Source organism: Grammomys surdaster, unplaced genomic scaffold (assembly GCF_004785775.1).
Source record: "Grammomys surdaster isolate TR1022 unplaced genomic scaffold, NIH_TR_1.0 271, whole genome shotgun sequence".
Taxonomy (NCBI): Eukaryota; Metazoa; Chordata; class Mammalia; order Rodentia; family Muridae; genus Grammomys; species Grammomys surdaster.
Window position 1 is genome coordinate 1871113 of NW_021604712.1, and position 12136 is coordinate 1883248.

General features: G+C 47.2%; 1 protein-coding gene across 1 annotated transcript in view; it reads right to left on the bottom strand.

Annotated features, from left to right (window-relative positions):
* Positions 1 to 4740: 4740 nt before the first annotated feature.
* Positions 4741 to 12136, bottom strand: part of Fam174b (family with sequence similarity 174 member B) — a 44791-nt gene continuing 37395 nt past the window's right edge. The window contains exon 3 of the mRNA XM_028776707.1: positions 4741 to 6745. Coding sequence (XP_028632540.1) covers positions 6742 to 6745 — 4 coding nt within the window. The 3' untranslated portion in view covers positions 4741 to 6741. The remainder of the gene's footprint in view (positions 6746 to 12136) is intronic.

Below are 12136 nucleotides of genomic sequence, written 5' to 3' on the forward strand. Positions count from 1 at the left end.
GCTCAGTTCATATAATGCTACTTGTATGTATATGATTTCAGGGATGAATTGAAGACCAACTGGAGGAGTTGTTCCCAATCACAGCATGCCTCAGTTGCCTGAGGTTCTTTGTCCATGGTTGGGGCCCCATAAGATGTCAGTATGTCTATTGCTGGCATCCTTATTCAGGTGTTATTTAGGCACCCATGCTGATGAAACCTCAGGAGTAAAGCTTTAACGTTTCTAGGAGGCACAGTCTCATGGTGCCTCCTTGACCCTGTGACTCTCACAGTCTTTCCATCCCCTATTCCATGAGGCTCTGTGGGCTTTAGGTGCAGGAGTTTGTCATGGGTCTACCAGATGGAGCTGGGCTCCGCACAGTCTCTTCTCTGCATTCTGACCAGTTGTGATTTTCTGTAATGGTCTGTTGCAAAGAGAGGTTACCTTAAGAACTATGCTTATCTGTGGGGGAAAGTATAAACATTTAGAACGTAGCTGGGGGGTTATTCTGGCTTAGTAGAGGTGGTAGCTTTCCCTCCAAGGCCCATGACTTATCTAGCCCCATATAGATTGACTAGGTTTCCGGTACCGAGCATGATTTCCCTCTTACTGAGTGAGCCCTAAATCCAAGTAGAGAACTTTTGCTTACCATCAAAGCATCCACACCATGTGACATCTTTAAGGTTATCACACCTCACTAGTCATTGCTGTAGTTAATAAGCAATAATAGCTAGGTAGGACTATTGACTGCCTCCCTTCCTTGGAAAAGTGTATACTAGGTACTTTCAGGTCAGACCCCTGGTCCAGGCCCTCTGGGTCCTGTCTGAAGTTCACAGTGTCTTTAGTGATAGGGGCTTACCTCCTACCTCTAGGGACAACCAGCAATGTTTTGGGAGTCTTTTGGGGAGCCCTGACCAAAAAACTCAAAAAGGAGGTTCTCATGTAAACTGTGTTTCTGTTAGACTGTGGATTTGGGGGGAAGCATTGTCAGCTCATATGTTAGAAAGAAATGATGCCACCAGGTGTTAACCCCAAAGATGCTTGGCTTGCTTAGTCATTAACACCGTGATGAGATCAGACATAAAAGGGAACTTTTGCAAGAGCTCCTAGGGAGGACAGCCCCAGCATACCCCTGAACTCAGCTTGGGGCAACTAGAAATGGTACTGCAAAGCCCCAGGTGCCCTGGTAAAATTTAGAAAGCCAAGACCAAGGGTACTGTTTGCCCAGGGCACAGTCCAAATCAGGTCATGGTCTACCCAGCTATTCCTAATACTTGAGTGTACAAGGCCTGGCCCAATATCACACTATAGATGGAGTATACCACTAATTAACCTTCTGCTTCTTACATACTCTAGACCACATACAGCTGAGATGAAATTACATAGAAGGGACACAGCTGCACACAGCTCCAGCAGGAGGAAGCAGGAGAAAATGATTAGAATCTAAGGTGAGGGTCTAATGACTTTGTCAAATGCCAATGCCATTCCACAAAGGACTACCTACCAACAGGGCCAGTCTTATGCAGATCCTCTGTGGGTAGTCAGAGCTGTTCTGATTTACACAGTGACAGCCATGGTATGCCCACAAGACAGAGTTCCCCCAACAACTCAGGCATTCAAGTGCTCCTAGGAAGGACAATCCCACCATAGCCCTAAACCCAGCTTGGTCCAACTGGAAATGGTACTCCAAAGACCCAGGTGACCTGGTAGAATTTAGAAAGGCAAGGCCAAGGGTTCCTGGGCATACAGACTCCTTGTCCTGCAAACAAATTCTTTTATTCACTGGGGAGCTACCACCTAAGTAGAGTGCCTCTTGGGATGTGTGACCTTAATTCCCATCAGCCCAGAGCTCAGTCATCCTCTGCCACCCCAAATGGTCCTAAAAAGCTCTTAAGGTCCTAAAGAGGTGTCTCCCATCTCTCCACTCCAAGTAAACATGTTGGAGAGGGTAAGAGGCTCATGGTCCAAGGCCTACCCTTCACAAACCTGTGAGCCTGTGTGGTAACTTACTTCCCTAGGTCAGTTCCTACGAAGACAAAGAATTACCAACTCCATTACATGATGCTAGGACTCAGAGAATGTTCAAATACCAGACAAGCAGTAAGCTGATTTTTCTGAGGGAGAACAACGGAGGGGGACATCGTTGAGAGGAAACAGATCTTGATCTGTGGAAATGATCAAAGAACCTCAGAGCATATTCCAGAGATAATACCCACCTAATAAAAAAAAACAGCTGAGAACTGAATAAGAAATTATATGCCAAGGCTCCTGGCACATGACAGACTCCAAAAGTTATTGACAATGGTGACCATTCCCAGATGCCTATAGCTCATACCCCAATTCTATGGGTTTTTGGTTGGTTGGTTGGTTGGTTTGGTTTGGTTTGGTTTGGTTTGGTTTGGTTTGGTTTTGGATTTTTTTTTTTTTTGTTTTTGGTTTGTTTTTTGGTTTTTGGTTTTTTTTTTTGGTCCCTGCCTGGGCTGAGTCCAAGCCTGGGTCCTTCTCCCACACCTCATGCCTCACCAGCCACCTCTACACCCTTCCTCCCAGGCCCAATGGCCTGAACTTGACTCTGTCGTTCACTCTATCTTTCCCAAACATGAGCCTATGCTGCACTTTGGCAACATCCCACCCGTGCGGAATCTTATTGCTCTTCGTGATGACGTTGTGTCTGGTGAGGTATGTGGGACTGCGCAAGCTGTAAGCACTCTCTAACACCTGAAGCTTCTGGAGGAGCCTGAGGATGACTGGTTTTGACTCCAGTAACTGAAAAAGACTTTTGGGTGGAAGCGACAAGGCTTTGTTACTTGGTGTCTACCCGAGAGATACTCATCACTGAGCAACACTAAATTAGACCTAACCTTTAAATGATCACAATGGCTAGTGGAGAAAGCTTGCCCTGTTTCTGGGAGCGGCAAGCCTGGAATCACACCAGGTTCTCTGTCGTTTGCTTCTTCCCCACCACCCAGCTGGCTTCTTGCAAACTTAACAGCTCACAATGGTCTCACCTACTCACAGTATGGGGTGTCAGATGGACCAGTCAAACATTTAAATCAGAGGCTCTGCTAACAGATACATGTAAATTCACTGTGGCCCCTCCACATCAAAAACAGCCCATCTCTAGGAAGGTGGAGCATGCTGACAGATAGTCTGGCCCATGGAGACTAAAGATAGCAAGAAATTCTGAGGCAATTACCAAGTGGGAAAAATACTCCGCAGACCAAATACTCAGGCCACAGTGCAGGCAATGGTTCTAACAACTACCTGAAATGCTTGTGTTATTTGGTTCCCAACAAGAACAGGAAATATAGTGATGTCACCAAGTTGTTTGCTGTGTATTTCACATTGAGTCCACAAGAGGGTTTCCTAAATTCTCGTATAAAAGTGTTAAGAGTTCTACCATAGCTGAGCTCAAAACAAGCACTGACTCCCATCTGTGATAGGAGGCACTTGCAGGCTTTATGGAGGCAGATCTGTGCTTCTGCAAAGCAGATGGGTCTGACTCTTGGCCATAGTCTTCATTGAGACTGAGCTATGACGCTCTTTGCGGATGCTCACAGCCTAGTCCATCCCCTCTCCCAGAGCTAACAATACTAAGGAGCCAATCAAATCTCTTGAAAATATTTTGGTAGTCAGAGCCTCATCAGCAAGCATAGGGCATGTGTGTACCCACCCTGTAGAAATTTCTCTTCTGGTTATTTCCCAATTCCATTTGAAAGGTCCCCAAAGCCAGCATTTTGCTGAAAAAGGTGGGAAAGGCACATACTATAGTCTTAAGACTTTCCATAGGGGCTCCCACAACCTTAGAAAGTACCATTTTGAGTGATTTCCCCTCTTCCCTACTGTGTCAGCACTTTTGGTAGGAAATGCAGGCAAGGGGGTGACAGGCTTGGGGAGCCATGGACCATCTATCTTTTCCCTCCTTGACTCTGGTAGCTCTTATGGGGCACATGGGGGAAGAAAGGCTTTCTTTGTGAAGAAGAGGCCAGGATTTAGATGGACCCACTACAAGCGAACCCCTAGAACCAAAGAACAAGCTGAACTCATAGCCAGCTCTCCACTGAAAGAGGCACTATGGGAATAGGAGTACCTCTTTCCTCTTCGGGCTCGGTCATCCCTGGATGTCAGGAGGAATAAGACTGGCAGGAACGTGCTTGACTATAAGAAGATCAGTGAACCGCTGGGAGAGTCAAGCAGACCACACCCATCAATCAAGTTCTTGGTGATGTCCAATACTACAGAGTTTAAGTGAATGTAAGTAAGTCACTCTCTCTCTATGGCTTTTATCCACCCAGGGATTAATCCAGCCTGGACATGTTTTAACTTACATTTATAGAACCTTAGAGATCTTTTCTGTTTGTTGAGATGAAGTCTTGCTCTGTATCCTGGGTTTACCTCTCCAGGGCTAGGATGACAAAGGAATGAGGCACGGATAAGCAGGTTTGACATGATAGGCTCTACATCGTACTCAGGACACCCCAAGAGTCTCCAAACAAATGGGGGTTCAATGCTTCCCAACCTGAAACAGTTTCTAGGACAAGAACAAATGTAGCATGTGTGCGTGGGGGCAGGGGTGGGCATGTTTCCTTGGCCCCATTCCATTCATATGTCTCTAAATCACAAGGACACAGACACCCCCTAGAAACCCCAGCTCACCCCTATGTGAGCTGTGCCTAAGGTGAGCAAGTGTTCACACTCTTAACCACAGTGAGTCATCTCACCGGTTCCATCAGAAAATATCCAAACCCAATATACTTGTGATTCAATCTAAAGGTTATTTTTTTTATTTGCTTTAAGGATCTTTATTTAAGTGCCTATGGTGTTGAAGTTTCATCAAGGATTTGGAAGGTCACTGTACCACCATTCTTGCCAGGCAGTGATGAGTGGCTGGCAGCCGGATCCGTGGTGTTCATACATAAGGCAGGAGAATGGAGAATCCAGCTTTTCCAGATGGGTTTAGCTGCAGTTCTGGGACCCTTGAGTCCCAGCTCCAAGGCTGAGAGAGTGTACAGCTTTGAGATGGCCAGCTTCCTAGAGTCACCACCGTGCTTGAGGACGTGGTGAGAGGAGAGAGCCACCAGCTGTTTCCAGACCCACCCCTCTTGGCTAATGGCAGACAAGAGAAGCCAACTGAAAAGGTGAAATAAAGGCATCCCAGGAGCACAGCACACCTCATGCTGGCTTAGGGCTGAAGGAACCAGTGCCCAGCCAGGCTCCAGAACCAGGATACTGCCACCAATACAACCCCAGTCAGGAACTGGAGAGGCTGAACACAGGGTGGAGCTGGCCAAGGTACAAATTTTCATCCAAAGCAATGGAACAGGGCAATAGACAGGCAAATACACAAACCTCAGGACAAAGATGAAAAGGAAATGAGATTACAAGGGCCACCTTCCCAGGTGTGATGCACTCCCAGGGTCCCAAAGGCACTGCTATTAGATATGCACAGAAGCTTTCCAGCTACAGTAATATAGGAGAAGGTCACGGGAGGCCTCCATTAACCTGAGTCCAGGGCCTGTTTAGGGTATCCCTGGGTATCCATCCACTCCCAGGGTAAGTGCCCACCTGAGCTCCTCATGAACAGCAGTGGGCCCTGGAGAGTTCCAGTCCAGTTCAGTCCAACCTAGCCTGGACTAGCTTCCAACAAGAGTCCTTAAAAGTATCTTCTTTCTTCCCCCTCTTCTTCCTCCTTCTCCTTCTTTTTCTTTTTTCAGCCAACCAAATTAACATTCATTTAAATTGCCACAGTGATTTCTTAGCATTACATTCCTAAGACAGACACCACAGCACTGAGGCAGAGCAGAGCAATGTTTGTACAGCACACAAAATCACTGAGAGCTGCCTGGCACTTTCCATTCTCACGAGAAGAGAAACTATTTGATAGGTGTACATACCCATCTATGCACTCACCCATGTGGTCTTATCCCTGATAATGTGAAATTCTTCTGTGACCTATTGTGAGGAGCCTCTTAGGTAGGGTAGGGAACTTATACATCCATTCTGAAATATACAACTCTCCCCTAAATAAAGCCAGACCTCAAGAAGTTTAGAACAAAAATGTCAGGATTCTCCCAGGTACATCTGAAGGTCCCTCTAGCTTTTGAGGTGTGTGAGTGTGTGTGTGTGTTGGCATACCTACTCAGGTATGTAGAGGCCAGAAATGAACCTTTGCCATTATTCCTCTGGAGCCAACCAACTTTTCTATAACCAGGTGTCTTCATTGGAACTCATTCATTGGGCTAGGCTGACTGAGCAGTCCACCTGCATCCCAGTGCTGAGATTCCAGGTGTGGGCCACCATACTAGTTTTGCTTTAATGTGAGCACTAGGGACTAAACTCATGTCCCCTGCTTACAAGGTGATCAGGTTCTGAGCTAAGCTATCTCCCCAGCCCAGCTTTTTAATAAAACTCTTGATCCTCCCAATTGTAGCTTTACTATTATCTATAGTAGTTCTAGAAAAATCTCTGAACTCGATGTTCCCATCTTCATCTCTCAGGAAGGCAGAAAACCCCCTCAAGACAACGGTGGAAAGAGCATTTCAAAGGGGCATCCGAGGGTGGCCAAGGTGACTCTCATCTGGCGGCTGAGAACAAGCATGACGGTGACATTCCAGATGCCAGACATGTAGGGTGAAGCCAGAGTTTCATAAATAACATTGGTTTGGGTTTCAACACCTCAGGCAAGAGATGGTGCCCAGACCTTGACAGCCCAGGCTGCAGCTAACCAGCTTCCTCACAGGATGCTGACAAGCCAAGGAGGTTTTACCTGAAAGAGAAGAAAGGAGGAGAATCATCACTCTGCCAGAGCACTGAAGCCATTGGAAGGACTCCGCCCTGGCAGTTTCCACCCCTTAGGCCACACTGTCACACTGTGTCCCCTTCCCCATTCCTGCTGTGTGAACAGTCTTGTTCGTCATCATCATCATGGTCTCTACAGCCCTTGGCATGATCCTCAACCATGGGGCTTTTGAAAAATGTGTTCTCTGAAAGGCACATTCTGCTTTTCCGTGTAACCGTCCTTTGACTCACAAGACTCCCAGGACCCCTCCCTCCACACATAGCCCCCACCCCTTAGAACACATGTTCTTTTTCCCTCAGCATCCAAAGGTTTTCAGGCCAAAGCATCCAAAGGTAACTATTTTAAACCTTGCAGATCCTGCAGTCACTGTGTCAACTATGAACCCTGTTGTCAAGACAAAAAAAAAAAAAGGCAGCCAGACACAATACAGAGGACGGCGGCTGTATTCAAAACTTTATGTACAGGCACTGAAATCTGATTTGCAATCAACTTTCATGTATCCTGAAATATTATTTGCCTTTTGGTTCTTTTCTCAAACATTAAATTGTAGTTGGGCTTGCTGACACAGACCTATAATCTCAGCAGTGGGGAGGGGAAGGCAAGAAGAGCGGGAGTAAAGCCCAGGCTGAGCAGTTGGGACGGGGATGCACAAAACTCAGTCTGGGATCCACAATGTTTCCCCTCTGCCCACTGAATTAGCGGGATCAGCGCTGTCGGGGTACTAAGAGGTGAGGCCTGCTGGAAGGCCTCCAGATCATGAGGGGGTGGGAATTATTGGACTCCAATCTCCCCCCCTCCCTTTTGTTCCCTGGCTTTGTTCTACCACACCTGCTGAGATGGTTGCCTCACAGCAGGGCAAAACAACCAGGGACTGAAATAAACCTTTATGTTGTCTTGGGTGTGCAAAAAAATTTGACGTGCCAGCCATAGTTTGAGGAGTTGGGCCTATGTAAGCATATGACCGCTGTCTGTCTCCTAAGACTGGCTGAACTTGCAGGATCCCTGTACGAGACTGCTGATCTAAAACTCCAGCTCTAACATAGCTGACAACATGGGTACAATAGATATTTTTACCATGCGAGAAAGTTTACAGCTGCATCGACAGCTTAGGAGGAGGCAGAGGCTAGCCCCATTAAAGCTACTTCATCGATATTGAATTGTGGACCTTACATAATCATACTTGAAAAACAAAAACATTTAAGGACTACTGATGGTGTCAGAGCAAACAATCAGAGCCGATCTCCACAGCTACATCAAAACAAATGTCCACAAATGACATGCAATGACAGTGGCCTGCCGACCCCAGAAAGAGCTGATGGAAGCCATCATAGCTCGGGAATACACTCTGAACCACCAACACGTGGCACTGTTGCCTGCCTGGGTGTTCAACTTCATTTGCCCAGGTGGCCCCTCACAAGTGTCACAGAATCACAGGGAACCTTTGAAAGGTCCTGTACCTTCACCCCATGAGCTGTTGACAACCAACCCCCATAGCTATAGGAATAAACAGCCACATGTATACAGCGGAGTGCTGCAGAACAGAGGGGAACCCAAGCTCCCCTTCTGTTCCTTTCATAGCAAAGCTAAACCCTGAGGACATTAGGTGGGCAGAGGAGTCCCCTGAACCTAACCATCCCAAGCTCCTTAGCAAGGAGAAGCAGTCATAGATGCTACCACTGGAAAGCTGTTTAACCTTCAATTAAGCGCTCAGAATCCAGACCTCAACCTCAGATGAGGGTGCCAGCTCTTCTTCCACCTCAAACCTACTCTCTAGCAGTATGACTGCTCAGGAGATTAAAGTAGACACAGTCTGCTATGCCATGTTGATGTCATTCGTATCCTACAGGAAGCTCTAGCCACAACAGAGGGGCAAACAAGCCTGCTGAGAATGGCAGTCCACACCCTGGAGGAGCCATGCTGTTTCCACACGCAGAGAGCCCATCTCAGCAGGATGCAGGGCTGGCAGGGACAGCAGCAGCTGGGTATCTTGGTTGCTTTTCCCAGCAGCTGGGTATCTTGGGCTACACTCAACACAGCTGCCAGGCTGCCTGCCACACAAGCAGAAAAACTCATGTGTACCTGTCCTGCAGAGATGCTCAGAGGGAACAAAAGTCTCCCATGATAAGCTAGGGGTTTGCACAGACCCAAAATGCTGATTGCAACTCTATACCAAGCCAACTGAGCTCAAAACACAAGTGAAATTCAAACACCTCCCGAAATATGGAACCATTCCAAAAGCCCAGGGCTCTCTGTGCTCCATGCAGTAATTTTTCCCAAGCCGAAGCATCCCAGTTGTATGAAACAAAGGTGGAGGCTGTTGAGCTGGGGGCAGAGCTCAGCAGCGGAGTGCTTGGCTAGCATGCCTGAGGTCCTAGGTTTGATTCCCAGCACTGCGGCGGGGCTGCTGTACACAGAAGCCTTCCTAGCCTGTGATGTCTTCTCTACCTGACTGGAAACGGGGAGGAAACAAGCCTGACGGATCCACATGGGTTCCAACTCATGAGGTATGGTCAGAAAGTGGCACGCCCAGTAAGAGGCATCGGAGCCACCACACTACCCTGGGTGCCAAGCACAATGCCCATCTTTCCACTCCATCATAAAATAACCCATGAGTCATCCACATCCGATTTCAGTGTGTGTGCTTCCTGGAAGGAACCAAAAACATTTGGTGGACAGGAAAAACAAGACTCTGTGAGTAGTTTATCAGTGTGCAGATAGATGAGTCCTCAAAAACACTATGTGGAAATGAAAGGTGACCTTAAAGAAACCTTCATTCTTTCATACTTACTGACATAAAAAAAAAAAAAAAAACTGTTCACAGTATGACATTCAGGGGAGAAAGTGCCCTAAATCGGCCTTTGTAACATGGGCCTATTTCAACAGAAAAAGTAACACCCACAGACGTGTACTCATACACTCTCTAGTGGCTACTGCTAAGTAGTGACATGACAGAGGTGACAGCAATCTCATCCCCCTGACCCCCCCAACCCTGCTTCCTCATCTTTAGTTCCTATACACCTGTATGTTAGGGAAAAAGCTTCTGAGCCTCCCAGCGGTCAGTGTCCCCTTGACCGGTGGCCTTGTGTCTGACCGACTCACCCCCGAGTCCATTCACATCCTTGTTTCAACCACAAACAGCAGGAGCTTCTGTAGGGAGCTCCCCCAAAGTTCAGTTCTTCAGGGACGCTGAGGGGAGGCGGGTGAGCAGGGCCTGGCAGCAGTCCTGAATGTCTGCGGGAGTCTCTGACACAGACTGATTCCAGCTGGGGAGACTGACAATGACAGAAGGGACTGCGAATTCAGAGGAGGAAGTGGCAGGAATGGAATGTGCACAAAGGAAGCCGAGGGACAAATACAGACACCAACTGAAAACGGATCATCACCAGGGTTATCGGAGAGGCCCAAGGATGAGTCCACACACACAGTGATGAAGCCAAACTTCCTGTAAGACCGAGCAAAGGGGAAGAGGGGGAGGGAAAAAAATAATAGTATTAAAAATACAAGAGAGGGAGACATTGGTGGTAGACACCAAGGAATTAAGTAATCCCAGCATTTGGGAGGAAGACACAGGTGGATCTCTGCGAGCTCAAGGCCAGCCTAGTCTACGTAAGTTCCAGACCAGCCAGGACTACACAAAGACCCTGTCTTTCAAAGAATAGAAAGACCAGAGCTACTCATATTACAAATGTTTACGAGACTAAAGAAGAGTGTTGGGAACAACTAAACAACAACAGGTTTCTAAACTTTAAAGGGATAGACAAAATGTCCCAAAACTACTGATCAAAACTGACCCAGGAAGAAATAAAGACCAAATATTCTAAAAACTATTCAAGGAAATGAATATCACTGATCCCAAAAACTCCACACAGACTGCGCAGGTCCAGCCAGTTTTTTGATATGCTCTACTAAACACTTAAAAAACAAATGATTCCAATCTGATCCAAACTAGCAGAGAAGGAAAATAAGGAAACATGCCCTCCTTGTTTTATGAGGCCAGTGTAACTTTTAACAGAGCCTGACAGACAGAAAAACAATGGCCAGTCACTACTCCCTAGAGAGAAGGAAAGCCATGTATAAGACAGTGCATGTAGAAATATAACACGTGATCAAGCTGTCTCACCCTCCAGAATCCTGAACTGATTATATATTAGAAATTTAATAAATACAGATTTACCACCTTAATAGGTTAAAGGAGAAGGTATGTCCTACCTAACAGAGCTAGAGAAAGAAAAAAATTCAAAGTTAACACTCAGAGATGGAGAGAAAAGTCCACCAGCAAACTCCACTCAGTGTCAGATACTGACCAGAGGTTAAGATAACAAGGCTGCTACCATCCATCCCTTCTGATCCAGAATCAGAGGCAGGAAGAATGTTGGGAGCCAACACCTAGCCGAAAGCAGCTATCATCTTTGCAGCCATCTCAGGCCATATACCCTGACAAGAGACTTGTTTTCAACAGCCCACAACAGCTGAGCACACTCTGATAGACATCTTGTTTTTCTCACATATCTTGTTTTGCTGTTTAGTGCCGCCAGCTGCAAGGCGCACTGGTCTCCACGCTGCTAGCTAGGTGTATGTGATATCCACGCTGCAAGGCACATGACGTAGTGCCTTCAGCTGTGCTTGTCCACCAGGGCAAGGCACGTGGTAAAGGGTATAAATACCCAGGATTTCCTTCCAATAAATGAGACTTGAAGAGACTTGATCAGACTCCCTGTCTTGTCTCCATTCTTCGCGTCTCCGTCCCCACTCTCTCTCTTGCTAGGCCCTGTCCCGCGGACCAGAGCAGCAGAACGGGCCGTTACAAAGTGTCCCCCACCAACGTGAGGCAGCTCGGGCGGCTACAAAGTGGCGCCTCAATGTTGGAGCTCCAGTAAGCGGGACACAGTGAAGGACACAGCAGGAATTGGAAGTGTGCATCCTCACTCCTGTGCTGGAGACCCTGCTGACTGACCCGAACAGGTTGCTACAGAAGAAAGCTCACTGGGCCTGGTGATCTCGAAGCTGACTCCCCAGTGACACACCTCCTCCAGCAAGGCCACACCTCCTCGACCTTCCCAAGCAGTTCCACCAACTGGGAACCAAGTATTCACATATATGAACATATGGGGGCCATGTTCATTCAAACCACATAGACCCACACAGTAGAGTTTGAGAGCTGATTCCTGCAAGTTGCCAAACCACTTTCACATACGTGCCACAGCATGTATGCATACACCCTCATACACATATGTGTGCACGCACCTACACAAATAATGTTTAAATGAAATGAGGCTACCAGAGATAAGGTCACAAAGTGACCACAGGAACCTGGTTTTGACGCTGTCCCCAAAATGACAACAGAGAAGAGCCAGGCTG